General features: G+C 48.7%; 1 protein-coding gene across 1 annotated transcript in view; it reads right to left on the reverse strand.

Moving 5' to 3' along the window:
- Positions 1–1,838: 1,838 nt before the first annotated feature.
- DCUN1D5 (defective in cullin neddylation 1 domain containing 5) overlaps positions 1,839–26,991 on the reverse strand; it is a 54,710-nt gene continuing 29,557 nt past the window's right edge. Inside the window, exons 6-9 of the mRNA XM_073558364.1 lie at positions 22,123–22,231; positions 15,124–15,228; positions 13,072–13,174; positions 1,839–2,128 (exon numbers count right to left, since the gene is read on the reverse strand). Of these exons, the coding sequence (XP_073414465.1) occupies positions 2,070–2,128; positions 13,072–13,174; positions 15,124–15,228; positions 22,123–22,231 (376 nt within the window). The 3' untranslated portion in view covers positions 1,839–2,069. The remainder of the gene's footprint in view (positions 2,129–13,071; positions 13,175–15,123; positions 15,229–22,122; positions 22,232–26,991) is intronic.

Consider the following 26,991-nt stretch of genomic DNA (forward strand, 5'->3'; position numbering starts at 1 on the left):
ATGAGCAAATATAAGCACAATGTGCGAAATACAGCAACAATCCCCAGCCCCTCCAAAAAAACAAAAACCAAACAGATTAGTAACGATTCCAAAGAACAAAAACTTTAATGTTGTATGGAAATTGAACAAATAACTTACATGACGAGAGAGGAAAAAAAAAAAAAAAAAAAAAAAAAAAAGTTAAGAGCAAGTAATATATATCATTTAATCCCCTTTCATAACCCAGTCCTGGACGTGTAGGCCCGGGTGCGGGTCGGGTCACTGCTCAGGTTCATCATGTACTTCTGAAAAAGAACAATAAATAAATGACACTGGAAGAACACCACTTTGGCAAACTAGAAAAATCTGCGGTAACGACAAGTGGACCTATAGCTGCGGAGCGTGGACAGGAGAGGATGTCTCAGCGCAGGGAGAAATGAACGTGCAGTAATAAAGGATCCTTCTGTGAAACTAAAATACACAATTGCTTTTCCCAGAAATCCTGACATTTTTTCCTATGACGAAACAAGGTGCGAACTGCACGAATATTGTAGAAAGATATGTAGACGCTATACGGGACAGCTTTAGATATGTGCCATGTGGGAAGGCAGGGAGGGGGGGAGAGGGCAACCATTAACGAACAACAAGCTACCTAGAAGGGAACTAGTAAGGACGATTTTACTAATCAAGCAAGCGGTACGACTGTATAGGTGATAGCAAGACGAATAATATGACACCACTCTTGTAGTAATCCGATGTGCCAGTGCTGAGAAATTCAAGATTAAAGAGCGAAATGTACAAAGTGCATTGTGGGCGTGTCTGTGCCCTGAGTTCATTAACGCCACCAGTGCACCTCCAGGCTAATTTGCATGCAACTTCAATAGCTTGATTTCTCAGCACTGGCACAACGGATTTCTACGAGACGGGTATCGTTTGCATTGTTGCACTAGGACCTAATCAGCTGCGTTGCTGTTTTCAGTAGCAAAATCGTTCAGAGAAATTCCTTTTAATGAGTTTATTTCAGCAGTGAATCCAGAAACAAGGCTGGATGATCCACAGCAGCATAAGGAGTGCGGCGGGATCCTTTTTTTCTCCCAACCCATTCAGGTGGAATTCTCTCAAAGGAAATTGCTGCAGAGGTAAGGGCTTAGAACATTGAGTTCCAGAACTATTAGTTATCCATATGAAGGCTGGCACACTTTTAAAGGGGTGGCACAGCATTAGAAAAAAAAAAGGGATTACTTTTCCCAGAAACAGTATCTGGCATTGTGTTGCATCTACATTTCTCTCAACTTCAACACTAAACGGGGCTTAGAGACAGAAGTGGAGCAGAATTTGGAGGAAAAACATTTTCTCTCTTCCTTTTTATTTTTTTCAAACAGGCAGGATGGGACTGGCTGCATGGAGTCGCCCACCGGGCCGGACCTGACTGGTCGCACGGACATTCACAGTCACCTTATCGTGTGATCAAGGACCCTCGGCATGATCACTTTTTGTGAACGCAACAAGTATCCAAGGTGTATGGCAATTTAAAGACACAAGAGAGAAAAAAAAAAAATCCTGTCCACTTATTGAGATCTCCCTGCCATAGCATTAACATTGCTATTTGAAAAAAAAAGAAAAAAACATTTTTAATTGAGCGAGGTGTAGAAGTTACAATACAGATATGAGGTCTAACCCAGAGTAGTAGTTTTTTAATCCAAGACACTCGCTGGTGCACAAAAAAAAAAAAAGTTTTGCGTATGTAAGTGGTATTCTGACGACAAGACGTCAACTTCATGGCTTAAAATACTTATAACCTGATGAAAAAAAAAAAAAAACTTTTGCCAGCATTTTAGGCACCATGACAAACTCTAATCTGGATTAAGACAAGTGTAAACTTTATCAGCACTTTAAAACAGAGTAACTTTAGCAATGAGACCGGCGCAGGATCTTCCCAATTCCAAATGTAACAAGAAAACTTCAGTTCCATTAAAAAAAAAAACAAAACAAAACAAAACATAGAAGGCTTCAGTAAAGATGAGCGTAGTCTTCACTTTATGTTGGGGCATCGGAAAAGTTCACTTATTCTTATTCCAGAATAAATTTTGCTATAATGTTGTCTGGCGAACTTTATGCCACTCAACAAATTCATCGAGGAGAACAGGCCCTGTGTGGAGAGGAGAGAGCGACAGATGGGTACAGAAAAGTAAACACAAAATTAACAATACAAAGGCTGATCTAAAAAAAATACAAAAACAAAAACGATGAGCTATAATTGCTGGTTTTTGGCAACATGCTGCATGAGCCTCTGTATGTTACCAATAAAAACACCGGCTCACCAAACCCCTCCAAAAACAATACCTCATACACCAACATCAACAAATTTCATAAAATGGACACCAAATACTATATTTTTTACTTTCTCTCTACAATGTTTTGAACCGCTTCACCAAGCTCATCAGTCATAAAGCTAAATAAAACTATTTCATATTTATGCCAACTGTTTTAAAAGTGAGTGAAACTTTAAAAGGGAAGGTGTCCCAACATTTTTTTTCTTCAACTGAAAAAAAAAAAAAAAAAAAAATTAAAGCTCTTATATCTATTTTTTTTAAATATAAGCATTTCTTACTGGTATGTAATATGAAGAAAAAAAATGCACAGAGCCGCGCCACCGGGCCGGATGGGACTGGCCGCACAGAGCCGCGCCACCAGGCCGGACGGGACTGGCCGCATCCAGCCACGCCACCAGGCCGGGCCGCACGGAGCCGCGCCACAGCCGCCCACTGGGCTGGATGGGACTGGCCGCAAGGAGCCGCCCACCGGGCCAGACATGACTGGCCGCACGGAGCTCCTCTTACCACATGCAGCAGAACGCTGTGACAGAGGGAAATCGTAGCTCATAACACAGCGTTGGACTACAATAGGATGGCATCTGGCTCCCTCTACTGCCGAGAACTGGATAGCCCAAGAATTGTGCTCAGTTCACAGCTGGAGGCAGCTACAGTGCAGTAGATGTAGTTGGACACTGACTGCAGTCTCCAATGACCACAGGCTGCTGTATTAGCAGTGTGTAACTGCAATGCTCAGATGCTTTACCAAATAAAAATGGCAACTCCAAGCGGCTGCATGAAAAAAAAAATAAAAATAAATAATGTTAAAAAAAATTGAATGACATGTACTGATTTAACTTAAGTACTCGTATAATTTAAAAATAAAAATTGCAACATATTCCATTTAACAGGGGGGTGAATAGGGGCACAACTGACAAATTCAGCATATGTGTCACAAGTGTGGAGTAAAGAAGCATTTTTGGTACTCACCGTAAAATCTCTTTCTTGGAGCCTTCATTGGGGGACACAGGTAACCATGGGTGTATGCTGGCATCTCCTCCCCAGTAGAGTATGTGTGTGTATGTATATATATTATACACACACATACATACATATACACACACACTCTGGGTGGCACAAAGCACCTCGGTTAGTGTAAAAGCGGTAGGAGAAGCAACCAAAACTTAACATATGTACCAACCCAACAACAAAGGCCCGAAGGCCCAATAGAAGTACAAATAGTTAGGGAGGGTGCTGTGTTCCCGAGGGTGCTGTGTTCCCCAATGAAGGCAAAAACGATTTTATGGAGTACTAAAAATCCCTCTATCGCTTCATTGGGGGACACAGGTAACCATGGGACGTCCCAAAGCTGTCCCAAGGGAGGTAAACAAAAAGTATACAAATAAACAGGCTTAGGTTGGCCGGTGCGTAACCGCCGCATGCAGCACCTTCCTACCCAAGCCTGCATCAGATGAGGTATGGATATGAACCCTGTAAAATCTTGCAAAGACAACCCGGTCGCGGCCTGACAAATCTGCAACGCCGAGGCCTGGTGACGAACTGTCCACGAAGCTCCCACCGCTCGGGTGGAGTGAGGCTTTACCCCCAGAGGACGTTGTTTGTCCTGAACGTGATATGCCTCCAGAAAACGGAAGCTCCTTACGATGACCTTCAGCAATGACAAATAGGCCATCACAGTGGTGAAATGGAGCAGTCCTTGAAAGGTAGACTCAGATAGCTCTGACCAGATCCAACTCGTTGAGGGACTTCTCCAGGGGGGTGGAGCGGAGAGGGACATAGAGAAGGAAGAACAATTTCTTCATTAATGTGAAATGAAGAGACCACTTTAGGCAACAAGGAGATAACAGGTCTGAGAACCAATTTGTCCAGATGAAGAATCATGAACGGAGAACGGCAGGATAATGCTGCGGACTCAAGAGACTTTCCTGATGGACGTAACGGCAACCAAAAAGTCAACCTTCCATGACAGGAGAGAAAACGGAATGCCTTGAATGGGCTCAAAAGGAGTGCACTGGAGAGCGACAAGAACAAGGTTAAAATCCCATGGATCTATTGGAGGACGGTAAGGAGGTACCAGGTGGGCGAGTCCTTGAAGGAAAGTCTTTACCTGGAGATGAGAAGCCAGATTTCGTTGGAAAAGAATCTACAGTGCAGAGACTTCACCCTTAAGGGTACAGAGTGATAAACCAGAGTCAAGACCCGCTTGGAGAAAACCCAGGATGGAAGGAAGGGAGAATGACATAGGGACCAAACCGATGTCCTCAATCCACTGAAAGAAAGCCTTCCAGTATCTGTGATAGATACGCGAGGATGCTGGTTTTTTCATCCTAATCATGGTCTGAATGATCTTATGGGAAAAACTAGCCTCCTTCAGACTGTGAACTCTAGTGGATGAGGGGGCCTTGTCAGAGAAGATCTGATCAGTCTGGAAGCCTCCAGGGAGCATCCATGAACATGTTCACCAGATCCGCATACCAGACCCTTTTTGGCCAGTCTGGAGCTACCAAGATTACGGGAATCCCTTCCGCTTTTATCTTTTTCACGACTCTCGGAATCAAGGGGAGAGGTGGAAAAAGATAAGGCAGCAGGAAATGAGGACTACTAGAGCATCGAAACCGATGGCCAGCGGATCTCGTGATCTGGATACAAACTGAGGAATCTTGTGGTTCATCCGAGACACTATCAGGTCGACGGCGATGGTGCCCCATCTCTGGCATATCTGGTTGAAGATGGCAGGGTTGAGAGACCACTCGCCCGATGCGAGACCTTGACAACTCAAAATCGTCTGCCCAATTTTCCACCCCTAGAATGTGCACGGCTGATATGGCAGGAACGTCATGCTCCGCCCGTAACAGAATCCTTTCTACCTCCGCCATAACCGGCTTGCTACGAGTCCCGCCTTGATGGTTTATGTAAGCCACGGCAGTGGCGTTGTCCGACTGTATGCGGACCGGCTGGCTTGCAAGGAGGGTCTGCCAGCGGCGAAGGGCAAAGAAAATTGACCTGCTCTCCAGGAGAGAAGCTTCTTGTGAGTTCCAGCAACCCTGTGCTGTGTGATGAAGAAAAACCGCTCCCCAATCGAGAAGACTGGTGTCAGTGGTGATGACCTGCCACTAGAGAGGGAAGGATGTTCCGCACAGGAATGAGGCAGAGAGCGTCCACCAAGTCAGGGCCTGCCTCACCTTGAGAGGCAGTAGAATGGGCAGGTCCATGGAGGCGGTCCTCTTGTCCCAAGCAGACAAGAGGGTCAGCTAAAGGAAACGGGTATGAAACTGGGCAAAGGGCACGGACTCCGCGGCGGCAATCATTTTCCCAGAACTCATGCAGAACCGTAGAGGGAGTGGGGATGGTCACCTTAGAGAGCGGATTCCCTGGCAGAGAGGAGAACTACCCTGGAAGGAAGACACAGGCTTGGACCGTGTCGAACCTAATGCTCAGAAACACCAGGTGCTGCGCTGGGGTCAGGGAGGACTTCTCCCTGTTGACTATCCAGCTGAGACGGACCAGAGTGTCCAAGGTGATCTGAAGTCTCTGGTTGCAGTGTTGGCGGGATGGCCCTTTTATCAGAAGATCGACAAAGTAAGGAACTATGAGAATCCCCTTGGAACGAAGGATAGCCACAACTGCTGCCATGATCTTCGTAAATACTCTGGGCACAGAGGCCAGGCCGAAGGGAAGAGCCGTGAACTGAAGGTGGTCTTCTTGGATCGCAAACCATAGGAATCTCTGATGCTGAACACAAACAGGAATGTGAAGATAAGTATCCTGAGTGTCCACAGAGCAAAGAAAGTCCCCCCGGTTCCATGGAGGTGATTACGGAACTTAAGGACTCCATCCTGAAATGACAGATGACAGATCCAAACGTGACGGTTCAATTGCTTGAGGTCCAAAATAGGAAGGAGAGAATCATCATTCTTTGGGAATATGAACAGACTGGAGTAGAACCCTGAAAACTGCTCGTGCCAGTAACGGGTACGATTACTCCTGTGTGTAGAAGGGAAGAAATGGCCTGAAGAATACCTGGGGCCAGAGTCAGTAGTCTTGGCGGACGAGACTGAAAAAAAACGCCTTCCTGGGGGGGGGCGTGACCCGTCACGTTGAGGAAGACCTGTTGGGGCGGGACCAGTAGGGTTTGGAGGAGAGACCCTTTGGCCACCAGTGAGGTGCAGGATTGAAGGACAGCTTCTTCCTTTCCCATTGGGTGGAAGAGCGGTCCTGCTGGGAGGAAGTCCCTGAAGGATAGAAGGGCCAGAAGGAACAAAATTGGAGTGACCTTTTCCTATTGAGAGGACGTTTAGGTTTGGACTGGGGGAGAGAAGTGCTCTTCCCACCGGTAGCGTCCAAAATTATTTGATCCATCTTGGACACAAACAGTCTAGAGCCTTGGAAGGAAAGGTTAATGAGGGACTTTTAAGACGGTGGATCTTCATTCCACGCTTTCAACCAGAGAATGTGGCGTATAGCAACGATGTTGCTGGTAGACCAGGCGGAACAACCGGCCTCCTCAAAGGAGGTGGTCAGAAGATATTTGCTGGCATGGGCAATCTGCTCTGCCAAGTCAGCCAGCTCCTCCGGAGAGGCTGCTGCTAGAATACCCTGACGAAGCATTCTTGCCTAGGCAGACATGGACTTAGCCACCCAGGTGGATGCAAAAATGGTATTTAAAGACCAGAGAAAGGTTATAACATGGAGGACCGTGAAACCAAGTATAAACACTATAGAGAAAAAGGTCCTCCAAGGATATTATATAAAATATTCAAATTTTATTAAATAACACAAAAACTAAAAAGAAACCGCAAACCATACAGAAAGTGGAAAATAGCATGACACTGGGTGACAAACATATGGACTGTAAAATGACTGGTACAATAATGTAGCACATGAGGGAATATAAAACAATTCTTACAGTGCTGGTGCAGCAAGCAAAAATAGATAATATTAAATGATATAATCTCACATATTAGAGCCTAATAGCATGTTAAATGAAGCCTGCAGCGACATTATGCACAATGAAATAGATGAAACCCAGACATTGCTGATCTCCTCAGAAGGAAAAAATCCCTCCTAAAAAATGAATGATGTGGGTATAGAGAGGATCAAGTAAGGGAAATGCACCTCATGGCTAGAGAATGGAAGCAATAACATATTTACCAGAATGAAAGAATCACCCAGGGTCCCCCTTAACGCGCATTTCGATGAATGTCTTCCTCAGAAGGGGTGCTTCATGCTATTTTCCACTTTCTGTATGGTTTGCCGTTTTTTTTTTTCGTGTTATTTAATAAAATTTAAATATTTTATATAATATCCTTGGAGGACCTTTTTCTCTATAGTGTTTATACTTGGATGCAAAAATGGGACAGAGGGAGGCAAAAATGGGACAGAGGGAGGCGCTTGCTGCTTCAATAGCTGACTTGACCAAGGACGCAATCTGTCTATCCGTAGAGTTCTTAACCCCTTCACGACCGAGGTATTTTCGGTTTTGAGTTTTCGTTTTTTTGCCCCCCTTCTTCCCAGAGCCATAGCTTTTTTAATTTTTTCTGTCAAAATGGCTTGTTTTTTTGCAGGACGGGTTGTACTTTTGAATCACACCTTTGGTTTTAACATATCGTGTACTGGGAAAAGGGAAAAAAAATTCCAAGTGTGGTGAAATTGCAAAAAAATAGTGCAATCACAGGTGTTTGTTTGCTTTTTTTTTTTTTTTTTTACTAGATTCACAAAATGCTAAAACTGACCTGCCATTATGATTCTCCAGGTCATTGCGAGCTCATAGACACCAAACATGTCTAGGTTCTTTTTTATCTAAGTGGTGAAAAAAATTCCTAACTTTGTTGTTTGAAAAAAAAATAAATAAAAATTACACCATTTTCCAATACCCGTAGCGCCTCCATTTTTTGTGATCTCAGGTTGAGTGAGCTTATTTTTTGCGAGCTGAGCTGACATTTTTAATGATACCATTTTGGTGCAGATACGATCTTTTGATGGCCCATTATTGCGTCTTAATACAATATTGTGACGACCATAAAAACGTAATTCTGGTGCTTTGACCTTTTTTCTCGCTACGCCATTTAGCGATCGGGGTAATCCTTTTTTTTTTTGTATTGATAAATCGGGCGATTCTGAACATGGCGAAACCAAATATGTGTATGTTTTTATTTTTATTGTTTTATTTTGAATAGGGTGAAAGGGGGGTGATTTGATCTTTTATATTTTTTAAAAAAAAACAAAACTTTTTTTTCACTTTTGGAATGCTTCAATAGTCTTCATGAGAGATTAGACGCTGATATAACCCGATCGGCTCTGCTACATACAGGCGATAGCAATCCGGTAGTGACAGCCATAGAGGTCTCCAGGAGACCTCTGGTTGTCATGCCAACCCATCGGAGACCCGCGATCACGAGACAGGGGTCACCGATTGGCGGATTTCCGGCGCAATTGCACGTTAAATGCCGCTATCAGCTATTGACAGCGGCCTTTAACGGGTTAATAGCCGCGGGTGCATCGCGATTCCACCAGTGGCTGTTCCAGGCACGTCAGCTGTTCAAAACAGCTGACATGTGCCAGGAAACACGGGTATTACATACCTGGTAATGTGTTTTTCCAGGGGACATGACGGCACCACGAGAGAGGGGATCCGCCCTACGAGGACAGGAAACCTTCAAGATAAAAGGGGGTGGCTCCTCTCTCCGCATCAGTTGTTTTACAGAGCACAAGAGGAACTCCGCCAGTTAGTGCACACATAAATAATACCTATTTACACTGCTAAATTTCCCACACCAAGGGAGTGTATAATACTAACAAAAAACACCCAACTAATGACGTGATCAAATAGGGCGGGAATATAAGGGTGCCGTCATGTCCCCTGGAAAAACACATTACCAGGTATGTAATACCCGTGTTTTCCCATGGTACATGACGGCACCACGAGAGAGTTACAGAGATTTGTATTCTCTTTTAGGGGGGGATCACTGCCTGCAACACTCTTCTCCCAAATGTGAGATCAGAGGTAGCAGATAGGTCTAATCTGTAATGTCTGAAAAAGGTAGATGGAGAGGACCAAGTGGCCGCCTTACAGATTTGGTCGATGGAGGCGTCCGCTCTCTCCGCCCAGGATGTTGCCATGGCTCTCGTGGAGTGGGCTTTTAGGCCCTCTGGAACAGCCCTGCCTGCACTACTATATGCTAGTATGATGGCCTCTCTCACCCATCTAGCTATAGTTTGCTTAGAGGCTTTAAGGCCTTTCCTTGCCCCCTGGTATGAGATAAACAAGGCCCTCTGTTTCCTCCATGGTTTTGTCACCTCTAAATACTGTAGGATACATCTCCTAACGTCTAGACAATGTAACCTCTCTTCCTTTTTGTTACCAGGGTTAGGACAGAAGGATGGCAAGATTATTTCCTGAGCTCTGTGGAATTTCGACACTACCTTAGGGAGGTATGCTGAATCTAATCTTAACACGACTCTATCGTCCATAACCTGAGTGTATGGCGGGTCTGCTGATAGTGCGTGTAAGTCCCCAACCCTACGTGCCGATGTGAGTGCCACTAATAAGGCTGTTTTTAAGGTTAACACTTTGTCTGATATTGCGTCTATTGGTTCAAATGGACTTTCCGTTAGGGATGATAGGACTAAATTTAGATCCCAGGGAGGAGGTTTAGGCGATGGGACAGAGTCAGCTCTAGTACAGGCCCGGATAAATCTGGCGACCCATGCCTGCAACACTCTCCCTTACCCCCGATGGACCTGGACCACGGATCAGCCACACCTGCCGCCGCTGATGTCATCCATGGTGGGCCTGGACTCCCATGCTGCAGAGCACCTTCTGACTGCAGGTACGCTGCGGGGTCCGGTGTCTGGCCTTCGACAGGGAGGGTCACTGTCCGTGGCCTCCGAGGAGCTCTTCTGCCCGGGCACCGATGTGTCTCCTGGGCTGCATGGCCACTATATGTCGACAGGGAGGGAGCACGGAAAGTGGCCTCCGTGGACTTCTATGGGGCAAGTTTTGGTCATCTTGGAGGGTACACGAACTATGGTCTCCGAGGCATCGTTCCTTCACCCGGGCAACTGCCTCACGGGCTGTGGCCATGCACTCGCTCAGGGGGGACATAGGAATATATGGCCCCCGAGGCGACTACCGGTACCTGGTGACGGGTGTAGCCGACCAGTGCCTGCCACTAATCACCCGACCCAGGCATCCTCTTCGGAATCCTTCAAAGAGGCTTTCATCTTGAGGGTTCCCCGTCGAGGACAGGAAACCAACTGATGCGGAGAGAGGAGCCGCCCCCTTTTATCTTGAAGGTTTCCTGTCCTCGTAGGGCGGATCCCCTCTCTCGTGGTGCCGTCATGTACCATGGGAAAATATGTGGGCTCACTGCCAGAGCACACATCAAAGCGAGAAACCGGCGGGTCAACATTGAGGGACTCTGTCCATCAACTAAGGAGGTCCGGGATGAAGGCCAATAAAGGATGTCTAGTTGCTTCCTTCCCAGAAAGCGCTTTTCAGGATGTTCCCAGTGTTTAGACATGATTTCTTCGAATTCCCCATGACTGGGAAATGTCCGGGAAGGATGTTCCACTCGTTTGAAAGAAAAGGAGTGCTCCTGAGCAGGTTCCTCCTCTTCCTTTAGGTTAAGAAGAGTTTGGCTAATTGCCAAGATAAGGCTATTGACCAAGAGCCCGCTTCCTTGACTTCGCACCCGATCTGTCACTGCAAAGGTCGTGGTCAGGTGCGTGCGAATCACTGTGAGGCGTTTGGAGCACTGGTGGCAGTGTACAAAAGTGGAAGTCGTTCTAGGACCTGGACCAGGGACTGGGATACTTTTGTCAGGTCAAAAACCGACTGACATAGCAACAGCCCACTCCGGAGGGAGGGGTGTGCTCTCATCCTGGGTGTGTTAGGGGGCACATGTGGGGCAGACATGGTAGAAGGGCTGCAGGACTGGCAGAAAGGAAAAGGCAGACCTGAAGATCACTTTCTTTTGCAGAGGGCACAGGTGTAATGAATCACAGTAGGCTTAGAGGGGCAAAAAGAAGCCTCTCTAGGGTTGGGCATAAGTCGAGCCTTGGAAATATTGGTGAGGAGGAGCAGAGACAAGAAGAGAAATAGAGCAAAGCCTACCCGATGCCAGCGACGACCAGCAGAAAACTGTGGATGGCTGTGTCCCCCAGAGTGCAGGTGTCCGCAGGTCAGACGCAGAGAGCGCAGAGTATGGCGGTATAACATACAGGACAGAAAGCTGCCCGAGGCACAAAAGCTGATATAGCATCGGCTGTGCTGTGTTACTGCAAGTCCTATGCACTGCGGTGGAGGTCCTGGTCTGCCGGCCAGTGAAACAGAAAGTCCCCCTCCGACTGGCTGACACGCTGGGGGCGTGAACAGCCAGGAAGTGGACGCTCCGTGACAGGAGCAAAAAGCGCGCGCTGTGATGCGGGTGGCGTGGCCAGACTGAGCAAGAAGGAGGAGGAAGATAAGAGACCTCCTATTGGCTTAAAAAAAGGCGCGATTCAAAAGTGCGACAGTGACTGGCCATAGGAAGCCGGCAAGAGGTGCTGCCAGCAAAAGGGAGGGGTGTGCCCGCAAGCACCGAGACTGGCCATGGAAAAATGGCCGTGGCTGTACAGGCTTGTCCCACCTACTATCGCCGCCCTGTCCTGTGTTAGATGAAGGGACAGTGATCCCGGGGTTGACGCCTGCAGCTGCGGGGGAAAAGGAGGGAGACTTATCTGTGCGGAGAGTCCCGGTCCCTGTGCTGTGATGAGGATAACTTCAGGAGCCCTCGGGTCGATGAGGGTCACTAGAATGAGGAATCCTCCTTCCCGCACTGTTTCCAGATGGTGCAGAAGACGGCGTCAACCCCTTACAAGAAGGGGGAAGGCCACCACTGGTGACCACCGTCTTCCTCCCAGCCCTCTCCGAAGAGAGGGGTGAGGAGGGGAAAAGGCTAGGACCGGCCACCAGGAATCACCCATGAAGGTGACAAGGGGTCCTGCCTTGTGGGTGAGACAGTGGGCGATGTGGGTGACACCACACTGCTCTTTTGGCCGCGTAAATACGGGAAATCAGGGTGAGAAGTTACACCCTGTTACACCAAGAAAAGGAATCTGAAAAACAAAGGGAAAAATGTTGATAAAAAACACAACAGGAAACCTGAAAAGGAAACTGTGGATCTGATCCAGGTCTGCCTCCTACAGACACTAAGCTTAAACGGATGAACTTTGTGCCTGTCAGTGGGTGTATACTGCTGAGGAGGAGCTATTTTCCTTTTTTGCCTAGTGTCAGCCTCCTAGCGACAGCAGCATACACCCGTGCTGACCTGTGTCCCACAATGAAACGATAAAGAAATTACAAAAGAAATGTACTTTAGGAACCAACTGGAGCCCATGTCTAGCTGTGGGACATGCTGGCTGAAAGAAATGCCAAGTCTATAGAAAGAGGTCCACACCTTCTCAATTTTTGCCGCATCTTACTCCAGAGGACACTTCATCAAAACTGGCGAGCAGAATGTCAGTCGTGATGAATCAGGACCCAACTGTATTACATTCAGTCACTGTGTGACCGTTTACAGACATGCTGACTGTCTCCAATAGCAGGCAGCTGAACTGCTCATACAAAAAGATACAGGCAGCAAGTCAGAATCAATAGAGCAATGCGTTTATAAAGATTCTCAACTTGTTAAGATGACAAAGAAATAAATCCTAAAAAGAAAGAAAAATATGACTATCATTATTATACATGTACAAGACATATTCAATAACTACTCACAGGCACCGTCTTCATCGTAGTTACTAAGATCGGCACTGACTGTGCGGCTGAATTCTAAGACGTTGTACCATTGGTCTTTGTTCATAACTCGGTATTTTGATTGCTGAGGAATAGAAAACATGAAGAACTGCTTTATAAGAAAGACTGGTCACCTCTCCCGACACGTCTGTCTTAGTAAATGATTTGTTTGTTATCTAACAATCCTGCATCATCTGTTAGTATACGTCTGTGCTACTCCTCGGGGGGGGGGGTGTCCCTGCACCACACTGGCCAATCAGACACACCTCCGAGTTACCAATCACCATATCGATTTATATATCACCTGGAGGAATAACAGAGGAACAGCACACTGCAGCATTATAAGAAAACAGTCTGTAATGCTGTAGATAAGCCCCCGATGTAACCTGAAAGATAAGAAAAACAAGTTAGATTATACTCACCGGGGGTCGGGTGCGATGGGTGTCGCGGTCCGGTCCGGTGCCTCCCATCTTCTAGCGATGACGTCCTCCTTCTTACTTCTATCGCGGCTCCGGCACAGGCAATATTTTACTCTGCTCTCAACAGGGCAGAGAAAGTACGCCTGCGCCGCAGCAGAAGTAAGAAGGAGGATGGCATCGTATGAAGGTGGGAGGCGCCAGACGGAACTGCGACACCCATCGGACCGGACCCCCTCCCCCCCGGGTGAGTATAATCTAACGTGTTTATCTTTCCTTTCAGGTTACATCGGGGGCTTATCTACAGCATTACAGAATAATAGGGCTAAAATGGGGTGACAGATCCCCTTTAACTTGACTCATAGATGAGAGGTTAATTTTTACCAATAACTAAGATGTCTGACATTAGAGGGGTATCACAGGCACGGCTATGCAGGATCTCTAGTATGATGAAGACGAATACAATTTAATATAATTGCAAGTTTCAATATATCTCTGCTTGCAGTCATTGAATGGGATCCAAATAATGAAGCCTCTCCTGCTCATGTGATGGACACACAGATGCACGGCTTATTTCAGAAGTTATCATCGCACAGTCTTGCAAATCACCACATCACCAGGGCAGATTCTTGCCCACTGGGAGTAAAACAATGGAGACTGACAGCAAGCAGAGAACAGAAAAATATGAAGAGCTGAAACCAAGCATAAAGCAAGTAGGGATGGTTCGGTGAAGAATTACACCACATTAAGGTGATGAGCACACGATCTCTTTCCTGACTATTTTTTTAATCCCATTTATGACCGTGAGTCATGTCTACCAAGTGGAAGCCTGCAGTAGAATGAACTGGCTTCTAGAGCAACGAAGTGGCTAATAGAAGTTACAAAAGATGGAACATGTGCACAGCAAGTGGTTATAACATTACTGTGCACACGTTCATTTTTTGTTGTCGTTTCAGATGGGTTCAAGGCAAAATTCGCCTTTAAAAAAAAAAGTCAACATACACTTAGAAGCGATGTCTGGAATTTTGCACTTGGACAATTAGAAAGTTGGAAGCTTCTAAAACCACACAACTTTTGCAATTTATCTTTTATTAAAAGTACTCTCCATTCTTAAGTATAGAGGGATTTCAAATTCTATTGTCTTCTGTTAGTTGCCAAGATTAGTCGCCTCTGACAGTCTTATCAGAAGTGGCTGGTTTCCTATGCAAGAAGAGTGCTTGCAATAAGTTTGCTAGACAGCTTGTAAACGCAGCTCTGATACTGGCTGGATCCAACCTTTATCCCCCTGTGCTCCTCAGGTTCTGCATGGGAGAAATTAATTTGAGCCAGAAGTGAGACCATGTCGCTGGAGCGAACTGTCAATCTTCGGGATTGCCAGGAGGCAAAGTGGCGGTGCGCTCCTCAAACTAAAAGATTAGACAACTACAAGCAGCAGATGAGTACAAAGTGCCCGTTGACTTCTATTAGTTCCATCTGGCTGCGCTTTTTAAAAGTTGCACTCTAAATGTGTTGCCCGAATATGTTGAGAACAGAGGCAAAGATATTCTACGAGAATAAGCATTATACCCGCCTACAGATCCCGCAGGGCGGCAGTAGGGGGCGGTATCTTGTCCCTTACCTCTAGATACTGAAAGAATACAGAAAACAATGGCCATGTTCTGCCTAGTACAAGTGCCAACATTGATTTCGCTGTATCCATATCCAGACTCCGCTGGTCTTTATCCTATGAGATAAAAAAAAGCAAAAAGTTATTAGAAAATAAAAGTTTGGTATTAAAATGTAAATATTATGCAAAAAAAAAAAGAAAAAAAAAAGGAGATTTTTGTGTACTCACCGTAAAATCTCTCTTAGCCTCTAATTGGGGGACACAGAACCGTGGGTGCTATGCTGCTGTCCACTAGGAGGCGACACTATGCATAATCTGAAAAAGATTAACTTTGTCTCCTCCTCTGCAGTATACACCCCTGGACGGCGTCAGCCTTCTCCAGTTTTGTGCAAAAGCATTAGGAGGAAAATACCAGAAACATAACCATGCCTGTAAGAAGGCTATTATAAACGAGCTCAAACAACATGAGAACCCAACCGTAACAACGGCCCGCAAGGGCAACAGGGTGGGAGCTGTGTCCCCCAATTAAAGGCTAAGAGAAAGAGATTTTACGGTGAGTACACAAAAATCTCCTTTACTCTGTCGCCTTATTGGGGGACACAGAACCGTGGGACGTCCCAAAGCAGTCCCTGGGCGGGAAGCAGTGGACGAATATTGTGCTGACAGTCCCCTAGACTTGGGGTACTGCCGCCTGCAGGACCCTTCTACCCAGGCTCGCATCCGCTGAGGACTGGGTATGCACTCGGTAGTGTTTTGTAAATGTGTGCAGGCTAGTCCAAGTGGCCGCCTTACACACTTGATGTGCCGAGGCCTGATGCCGAATGGCCCAAGAGACCACCCGCGTAGAGTGTGCCGTGATACCGGCCGGAAGAGAATTGTTGAGGCGGTAAGCCTCTTGAATGGTGGACTTGATCCACCTAGCAAGGGTGGCTTTGGAAGCCGGTAGGCCCTTGCGAACTCCTTCTGGAAGAAGGAAAAGTGAATCAGACTTCCGGAAAGGAGCAGTTATAGACACGTAAACACGCAATGCCCTGACAAGGTCAAGCGTATGCAGAGCCTTCTCCACCCTATGAACGGGAGCCGGGCAAAGGGACGGTAGTGAGATTTCCTCATTGAGGTGGAAGCTGGACACAACCTTCGGAAGGAAGGATGTGACTGTACGTAGAACCACCTTGTCCTGATGAAAAACCAGGAAGGGTTGTCTGCAGGAAAGAGCTGAAAGTTCAGACACCCTGCGTAGCGAGGTGATCGCCACCAGGAAAACCACTTTCTGTGATAGAAAGCGGAGTGAGACCTCCTTAAGGGGTTCAAAAGGAGGTGACTGTAGTGCTGTCAAGACCAGGTTGAGGTCCCACGTCTCCAACGGACGTTTGTAGGGGGGAACCAATCGGGAAACCCCTTGGAGAAAAGTCTTCACTTGCGGCTTGTTAGCAATACGCCTCTGAAAGAGCACTGAAAGCGCTGACACCTGGCTCTTCAGCGAGCCCAGGGATAGCCCAGCGTCCAGGCCTGACTGAAGGAAACCGAGGACCCTTGGAAGAGAATAGGGGAGTGGGATCTGCCCACGAGATTCGCACCATGTGAAGAAAACCTTCCAGGTACGATAGTAAATCCTGGCTGAAGTTGGCTTTCAAGCCCTGATCATGGTTTTAACGACTTCCGGTGAAAAACCTGCTTGGGTCAAAACCCAGGTCTCAATGGCCACGCCGTCAAATTGAGAGCTCCTGAGTTCTGGTGGAAGAACGGGCCTTGTGACAGAAGGTCGGGACGTGTGGGGAGACGCCAGGGAGCGTCTGCTGTGAGTTGCACGACGTCGGCGTACCATGTACGCCTGGGACAGTCTGGAGTGATCAGGATGGTGGGAACTCCCTCTTGCTTGATCTTCCTCAGGACTCTGGAGATCAGGGGAAGAGGTGGAAAAATGTACAGAAGCTGGAACTGGGTCCAGTCCTGAACCAGGGCATCTGCTCCGAGCGACCGCGGATCGCGCGTCCTGGCCATGAAATTGGGAACCTTGGCATTGAGATGGGATGCCATTAGATCCACGTCCGGGGTGCCCCAACGATGACAGATCTGACAGAAAACTTCGGGATGGAGAGACCACTACCCCGAGTCCATTCCTTGTCGGCTGAGATAGTCAGCTTCCCAGTTGTCCACACCCGGAATGTGGACCGCAGAGAGTACCGACCTCGCATTCTCCGCCCATTGTAGGATGCGTGTTACTTCGGTCATCGCCTGGATGCTGCGGGTGCCGCCTTGATGGTTCACGTATGCCACTGCCGTGGCATTGTCCGACTGTACTCTGATATGAGAGTCTGCTAGCAAGTGATGGAAGGCTTTCAACGCAGGAAGATGGCCCGGATTTCCAGGATGTTGATGGGCATGGTCGCTTCCATTGGTGACCACCTGCCTTGCGCTCTGTGATGCAGGTGCACCGCGCCCCAACCTATAAGGCTTGCGTCGGTGGTCAAAACCTTCCATTGACCGGAGAGAAAGGATTTTCCCCTTGCAAGCGAGGTTGGCTCGAGCCACCAGTGCAGGGACCTCCTGGTTTTTGCTGATAACCGGAACTCCCTGTCGAGGGAGAACGGATTCCTGTTCCAGGACTTGAGGATGGCCAGTTGAAGGGGTCTGAGGTGAAACTGGGCAAACGGTACCGCCTCCATTGCTGCTGCCATCCTGCCAAGTACTCTCATGGCATACCGGAGAGATCTGGGGGACTTGCGGAGGAGTGTGTGAACTCCCAGACGGAGAGCCAGTGCCTTGTCTCTGGGGAGAATCACCAGACCCTTGGAGGTGTCGAATAACATCCCCAGGAAGGTCAGAGACTCACTCGGGGTAGTCGAGGACTTCTGTAAATTGACTAACCACCCCAGGCGCCTCAGAGTGTCGATCGTGATCGAGACGTTGACCTCGCAGTCCTTGAGGGTGGGGGCCTTGATGAGAAGGTCGTCCAGGTATGGAACGACTACTATGCCTCTGGAGTGCAGAACGTCCATGGTAGCTGCCATGACCTTTGTAAATGTTCTGGGAGCCGTGGCGAGACCGAACGGGAGGGCCACAAACTGGTAATGGTCTTGGTTGATTGCGAATCTGAGGAACCTCTGATGGGCGGGAGCAATCGGTATATGCAGGTATGCGTCCTGTATGTCTATGGAGGCGAGATATTCTTTTTCCATGGACGCAACGATTGACCGGAGGGATTCCATGCGAAAGTGACGAACTCGAACATACTTGTTGAGTTGCTTGAGGTCTAGTACGCTGCCTCCTTTCTTGGGCACCACGACCAGGTTGGAGTAGAACCCTCGGAAGCGCTCTTCTGCTGGGACCGCCACTATGACTCCTGCTTGCCGGAGGGAAGAAACCGCTTGATGGAAGGCCTGAGCTTTGAGCGGGGATTTTGGAGGGACAGATGGAAAAAACCTGTGCGGTGGGCTGGTAGTAAACTCGATTTTGTATCCTGAAGACACTATTTCCTTGACCCACTTGTCGTCTGTAATAGGCAGCCAGACCTGCTGAAAGAGTAGCAGTCGTCCGCCTACAAGTGGGGTGTCTTCCGGAGGGCATGAGTCAAGATGAGGGAAAAGTCTGAGGTTTTCCTCCTTTAGATTTCGCTTGGCTTGCCTTTGACTGCCAGTTCCTGTCCGGCCTCTGTGCCGCACGTGTGTTGTCCCTGCGGGGGGGGAACGACTACAGTTTTGTGCTGGGCGTGAGACGGACCAGGCTGAAGAATTCCGAAAGGATCGGAAACGAGATTGATTACGTCTTTTAAACGTGCGTTTTGGTCTTAATTGAGGGAGGGAAGTACTTTTGCCCCCGGTAGCATTGGATATCATTGTATCCAGCTTTTCACCGAAAAGACGGCCACTGAAATACGGGAGATTTGTTAGGGACTTTTTTGAGGCCGCATCCGCTTTCCATTCTCTTAGCCAGAGAATACGCCGGATTGTAATGGCGTTTGATGCTATTCCCGCTATTCATCTTGCAGAGTCCAACGCTGCAAGGACCATGTAATCTGCCACCACTGCAATTTGCACCGCCTGGTCCGCCAGCTGAGGATTTGAAGCTTGAAGGCCCTTTTGCAATAGAGCAGCCCAAGCCATGATGGCCTTGGCTACCCAAACTGAAGCAAATGCGGGAGCCAAAGAGGCACCTGCCGCTTCAAAGATTGAAAGAGCCATGCGTTCGACTTGTCTGTCTGCCGTGTCCTTGAGGGTTGAACTGTCCGGCAGCGAGAGAAGCGTTTGTGCTGCCAGCCTAGAGACTGGAGGGTCCACTTCAGGCGGATCTGTCCAATCCTTGGTGTCTTTCTGTGGGAAGGGGTACTTTGCTTCCAAATACTTGCGATTGGCGAATTTTTTCTCAGGCTGCGAAAAATGCTTAGAAAGGATTTTTTGAAATTCCGGGTGATTAGGGAAGACCTTCGATGGTTTCTGAACACTTTCAAAGGAAATCTTGTGTTCTGGTGCATCCGGGGTTGGATCTGAAATGTCCAGCACCCGAAGGATGGAAGAGACGATATCCTCAACTATCGCAGTATTGCTAGGGGGACAAGGGAGCAGAGCGGTCTCTGTTTCGTTATCTGAGTTGGAGTCACATATGCCCTCTGAGTCTTGCGCATCGCTAAGGAGCTCCCTAGCGGGCGAACTAGAGCGGAGGTTTTCCCTGGTCTGGGATTGTGGAGATCCGCATTGTCTTTCCCTATCAGGGGACGGCCTCGGTGACCTGGAGCCACTGTCTCTCTCCCTGGAGGGGGAAGGCCTATTGCTATGTGAGGACGCAGATGAACGCGACCTGTGGGTCCGCTTACGCCTCGAACTGTCGGAAGCGCCCTGCACGTGAGACCGGACGTCCCTTTGCTGGGTAACGTTCATAGCCGAGACATGACCCTGCAGAGCCTGCAGTAATGTGGAGGTCAGGTTATCTATGGACTGTGTCATAGACTGCGACATCTGAATTGCCCATTCCGGCGCAGTAGCGGTCGCAGAAGCGTTGGTAGGGACTTCTTGGGGTTCTGCTCCGGTTTTTTGGGTACAGTCCCGGCAGTGCGGATACGTGCTGCCGCTGGGGAGAGTGACCTTGCAGGCTGTGCAGACTGCATAAAAGCAGTCTTGCCTGGTTCTTTTCTTTGAGCCCGACATAGTACCTAGGCTGATTAGTGGAGGCCCTACAGGGGTATCTACGCAGAGGAAAAAAGGAGTAGGAGACCGCTATATGGTATAGGAATTCACAGCTGAGTACCAAGGACCCAGCTGTGATCTTACCCCACCGGTGCTCCCCTGAGGTCCAGCGCTGATAAGCCCCACGTCCTGTGCCCCCCGGAGACTCTGTGCTGCCTTCCTCCAGGTGCAGCAAGATGGCCACCGGATTCTGAGGTGGAGAGGGAAGGGGGCGGAGAGCTGGAAAAGGGCGCGCTGGGCCATGTAAAAGCGCGCCCTTCCTGCCTCGATCCGCCCCTTCTATGACACTGCAGTGTCATTTTTGTCATCCAGGGGGCGGGCCGGGGGGGCGGCGGCTTCGGCTAGGCCGAAGCCGCGGTCTAAATTAGTGCGGGAGGGGGTCGGATTTGCACCGGACCCCCCCGGAATGGGCGACTGGCTAGCGGTGAGGGCAGCAGATCTAGCGGTTCCTGTGTGGGGGGTCCCTGGAGCGCCATGGAGCCACTGCTGCTGCAGAGGCAGGGGCGCAGAAAGCCCTGTCTCTGCTGTGCCACGTCTGCCTGCACCCTCCCCCGGCCCCAGCAGGATCCCCCAGCTGGTCTGGGGTCCCTGGTGCAGAATGCTGTCTGTACTCCGACCCTACCTGCGGCGTCTCAACCTAATGCCCCCTGCGGGGGATTAGGGAGGGTGCGTCTGTCACCGTCAGGGGGTCTTCATCCTTGCCTCAACCTCAACCCAGACCCTGAAGGGGGTTGGGGAAGGAGGGGGGGGGGGGGGGGGGTCTCAACTTCGGACCAGTACCCGAGGGACTGGGGAAGGAGCGACATGGGGAACCGGCATCTCCACTTCAACTGGGCACCCCTAAAAAGGGGGCCAAGGAAGGAGCCATGCAGGGAGTCTCGCAGGAGACCCACTTTTCTTCATCTGTTCCGACGAAAGGAAAAAAAGGAAAAAGGTGTGCCTCCTTGCGACAATAAGCAAAAACTGGAGAAGGCTGACGCCGTCCAGGGGTGTATACTGCAGAGGAGGAGACAAAGTTTATCTTTTTCAGATTATGCATAGTGTCGCCTCCTAGTGGACAGCAGCATAACACCCACGGTTCTGTGTCCCCCAATAAGGCGACAGAGTAAAATCAAAATTCGATTTCTAACTGTATTGCTTTCCCTTTATGGGGTTGTTCAGGTTTGGGGCTCCAGTCACTCTACGTGACTGCAGACTTGTGAATCCCTGGCAGCAATCAGTCAGGATTTTCCAGTGCTGGGAGCATGCTTCTGGCCACATTCAGACTAGACGTGTTCATCTTTGTTGAATTGACTTGTATTGCGCAAGGCTGTACACGTCTAGTTGGCATGTGACTGCATGTACAAAATATGACAAGGGAAAGTCCTGACAGCACGAACTGTGCATGCTGTGAGGAATCACAAGTCTGCAGTCACAGAGTGAGTGCAGACTTGAGCCCTAAGCCTGGGCAACCCCTTTAAGGGTCAACAGAGGTTCTGCAAAAGTATATAGATCCCATTCTCTAGTCTAGGCGGTGATCAGCTTAGGCTGGCAAATAATCAACTACACCGACATAAGAGGCACAGGCCTCTGTATAAATGCAGTGCATCCGTGGTGGTCGTGTTCCAAAATATGAAATCTACGCTTTAGAAGTAGGCGGAGATTTACAGACATAAATGGTGTAATTTGTAATAAATCTTTTGGACCAGATTTGGTCTCAGAATCCGTATCCTCTGAAGTCATCGGTCTCCTTGCGAAGGGTCCCCCCTTTAATGACACGAAGATATAGAATATGATGTAATCTCACTGTAGCTTTGGGCCCTTGTTGACCAGGGGTGATGCATGTACTTACCCTAGCAAAATCAAAAGCGTATCTGTAAATATTCTTAAAGGCAGTGTTATCGTTCAGTTGAGCGCGTAGATAATCAAATTTCCCCTGTAACTTCTCTGTGCAGTCACATCTGAAACACAAGAATAAAAAGAAAGTTGTCGTTATCAGTCTGGGCATCCGGCATGTTTGGCTCATTTGTCAACCGCCTACCGATACCATCCTGTAAAAGCTATGGACAGCTTACAACAAATAGATATTTTTGTTTTATTTTTCATTTATCCCTGAAATGCAAAAATAAAACATTTCAAGACCAGGTAATATTTGTATCACGCCAGATAAGATGGTGTGAATGACTTCACATTAGCATATGTCGTACTGAAAGAAATTAAGGTGGGAAGAAACAAAAACAATAAAAAAAAAAAAAAAAAAAAAAAAACACGAACACCTCACTATTCCACCATTGTTGGTGTCGATGGGATTCTGTGATACCAAACTTAGTTTTGTTCTATTTTAGTGGTAAAAAAAAAAAAAAAAAAAAAAAAAACACAACACACACAAAAAGGTCTGTCTGTTCAGTTTGAGACCAGTAAACTTTATTTTTCCACCAATTGACCTGTATGTGTGCTATGCTATAGTCCTTGTTGCTACCATGTTGGAGTACATACTGTGTACTTTGTTTGCTTTTATGGCGGTATGCTGCAAAAAAAAAAAACAAAAAAAAAACAAAAACACCACACTGCACTTTAATATGCGGTTAATGCAATTTTTATCATCATTTTACGTTGACAGATTAGACTTTAGAAAGGAGTAAAGAGCGCAGAGTCAAAACTTTTATATTTTAAACTATTGCCGAATTTTAATCTTTATTCTCGAGTCCCCCTTATGGGACTTGAATATGCGATCCTTTGTACTATAAACTGCAATACTATGATAGTACACTATATGTAAATGACGCCCAGATGAAGCTGGGTCGAAACACCGGTCATGGTGCTTTGGTGTAGGCTGATCTACTTCTCGTTCAAATCATCACAAGTGGTCGGTATGGTTTCTGCCGTGTTGTAGGTTTATAATCTTTGGCTTGATTATAACTTTATTACATTATATCAGCATTTGTTTTACTATTAGGTCACTATGTGGCCATATTTTGTAACACATTTTTATATCAGTAGGAGTTTGGCCTTACATCAGGCTTCTTCCTACTAATTTTTAATTGTGGTGCATACAGGGCCGGATTAAGGTTGGTGGGGGCCCCCATATCATTAACATTTTAGCCATAACAGTAGAGCGCGAACTGTAGCACTCAGATGTACAATCTAATCTTATCCTCTTGTTCTGCCACATTCAGATTTACAGTACTACAATAGAGATACAGTCCAGGATAACTCAAAGCAGTCCAATTATAGACAGAAAGAGTTACTCACATTTTTTTTATTGAACCCAATGTTAAGACAGCCAAGGAATAATAAAAATGCAGAAAGGGAAAGTTTTCACCGGCAGCAATTGTTGCTAACTACTGTATAACATTATGCTCTCTATTGTATTATCTCTGGAGTACAGCTCCCCCCCCCACGCAAGGGTATACAGCTCTTGCCCCCTACAAGGGTATACAGGCAGCTTTCCCCCCCATGGGAATACAACTCCCCCCCAACGGGTATACAGCTCTTGCCCCCTACAAGGGTATACAGGCAGCTGCCCCCCCCCCCGAGGTTATACAGTTCCCCAATGTTTCGTCTTTATACAGTTCCCTCCTCCAGGTATACAGGCCCAAATGTACAGCTCCCCTCTCGCGCATACAGCTCCCCCGATCAATATATAGCTAGCTGGAGCCAAGGGGGTTAATCACCGTGGCGCTGCAGAGTTGATTGGCGGGTACACAGCAGGTTCCTCCATGGTTCCGTCACAATCTCCTCCCGAAATTACCTAATTTCCGGTCAGCTTCTAGCACGTCACTTCCGGTGGAACGTCACATGCGAATTTTAAAGTGCTCCTCGGGGCTCCGCCGTGTACTCCTGTGTCCGCACGAAAAGTAAGCTCCCAGCCGGGGCAGTATCTCTCTCAAAATCGGGACTGTCTCGCTGGGAGGTATGAATGCTCCCCACCATACACCTTGTACACGTATGGCACCGCATACATCATACACACACGGTTCCGCTTTTTATGCCTCATACACACGGATCCGTTCTGTACACCTTGCACGCACACACTGCTCAACTCAGTACACACATGGCTCCACTCCGCAAACCTCGTACACATGCGGTTCCGCTCCACACACCTTGCACACACGCAGCTCCGCTCCATACACACACGTGGGGCTCAGCTCCGTACATGTGCGGCTCCGCTCAGTACACCTCACACACTCGCGGCTCTGCTCCATACACCTCATACACACACACGGCTCCGCTCCGTACACCTTGTACACACACGTCTCTGCTATATCCACCCTGTAAACCCTCCCTGACCCCACACAAACTTCACCTCATCCAGGACGATGAGAACCAGCACAGACAGCAGAGTCCTGCATAAACCAAGGGCTGATACTGGGTACTGGGGGAACATTATACTGTGTATGGGGGGGATGGCGGTACTGGGGGAACATTATACTGTGTGGGGGATGGCAGTACTGTGGGAATATTATACTGTGTGAATATTATACTGTGTGGGGGTGACGGTAGTGGGGAACATTATACTGTATGTGGGGGGATGGTGATACTGTGGGAACATTAAACTGTATGTGGGGACGTGATACTGTGGGAAAATTATACTGTATGTGGGGACAGGAAAGGGACATTGCAATATGTGTTTTGTTACTTCCTGTTTTCCTTACTTGGGTCACATGTACAAGGAACAAAATGCTATGATTCTTAGAAAGTGACAACAAAAAAGCACCAAGATAGTCTCAGCTCTGAAAAGGTTACTGCCCCCTCTGCCCAGTAATGGGGAATCTCCAGCACCTACCTCCACATGCAGAGCCACACTCCACATAGAGAATAATGGGGCCTCCAGCACTGACCTCCACCCGCAGAGCCACACTCCACATAGAGAATAATGGAGCCTCCAGCACTGACCTCCACCCGCAGAGCCGCACTCCACATAGAGAATAATGGAGCCTCCAGCACTGACCTCCACCCGCAGAGCCACACTCCACATAGAGAATAATAGGGCCTCCAGCACCGACCTCCACCCGCAGAGCCACACTCCACATAGAGAATAATGGAGCCTCCAGCACCGACCTCCACCCGCAGAGCCGCACTCCACATAGAGAATAATGGAGCCTCCAGCACCGACCTCCACCCGCAGAGCCGCACTCCACATAGAGAATAATGGAGCCTCCAGCACTGACCTCCACCCGCAGAGCCGCACTCCACATAGAGAATAATGGAGCCTCCAGCACTGACCTCCACCCGCAGAGCCGCACTCCACATAGAGAATAATGGAGCCTCCAGCACTGACCTCCACCCGCAGAGCCGCACTCCACATAGAGAATAATGGAGCCTCCAGCACCGACCTCCACCCGCAGAGCCGCACTCCACATAGAGAATAATGGAGCCTCCAGCACCGACCTCCACCCGCAGAGCCGCACTCCACATAGAGAATAATGGAGCCTCCAGCACTGACCTCCACCCGCAGAGCCGCACTCCACATAGAGAATAATAGAGCCTCCAGCACTGACCTCCACCCGCAGAGCCGCACTCCACAGAGAATAATAGGGCCTCCAGCACCGACCTCCACCCGCAGAGCCACACTCCACATAGAGAATAATGGAGCCTCCAGCACCGACCTCCACCCGCAGAGCCGCACTCCACATAGAGAATAATGGAGCCTCCAGCACCGACCTCCACCCGCAGAGCCGCACTCCACATAGAGAATAATGGAGCCTCCAGCACTGACCTCCACCCGCAGAGCCGCACTCCACATAGAGAATAATGGAGCCTCCAGCACTGACCTCCACCCGCAGAGCCGCACTCCACATAGAGAATAATGGAGCCTCCAGCACTGACCTCCACCCGCAGAGCCGCACTCCACATAGAGAATAATGGAGCCTCCAGCACCGACCTCCACCCGCAGAGCCCCACTCCACAGAGAATAATAGGGCCTCCAGCACCGACCTCCACCCGCAGAGCCGCACTCCACATAGAGAATAATGGGGCCTCCAGCACCGACCTCCACCCGCAGAGCCGCACTCCACATAGAGAATAATGGAGCCTCCAGCACCGACCTCCACCCGCAGAGCCGCACTCCACATAGAGAATAATGGAGCCTCCAGCACCGACCTCCACCCGCAGAGCCGCACTCCACATAGAGAATAATGGAGCCTCCAGCACTGACCTCCACCCGCAGAGCCACACTCCACATAGAGAATAATGGGGCCTCCAGCACTGACCTCCACCCGCAGAGCCACACTCCACATAGAGAATAATGGAGCCTCCAGCACTGACCTCCACCCGCAGAGCCGCACTCCACATAGAGAATAATGGAGCCTCCAGCACTGACCTCCACCCGCAGAGCCACACTCCACATAGAGAATAATAGGGCCTCCAGCACCGACCTCCACCCGCAGAGCCACACTCCACATAGAGAATAATGGAGCCTCCAGCACCGACCTCCACCCGCAGAGCCGCACTCCACATAGAGAATAATGGAGCCTCCAGCACTGACCTCCACCTGCAGAGCCGCACTCCACATAGAGAATAATGGAGCCTCCAGCACTGACGTCCACCCGCAGAGCCGCACTCCACATAGAGAATAATGGAGCCTCCAGCACTGACCTCCACCCGCAGAGCCGCACTCCACACAGAGAATAATGGAGCCTCCAGCACCGACCTCCACCCGCAGAGCCCCACTCCACAGAGAATAATAGGGCCTCCAGCAACGACCTCCACCCACAGAGCC

The sequence above is a fragment of the Dendrobates tinctorius genome, unplaced genomic scaffold, assembly GCF_039654945.1.
Source record: "Dendrobates tinctorius isolate UK_male_01 unplaced genomic scaffold, ASM3965494v1 ptg000256l, whole genome shotgun sequence".
NCBI lineage: Eukaryota > Metazoa > Chordata > Amphibia > Anura > Dendrobatidae > Dendrobates > Dendrobates tinctorius.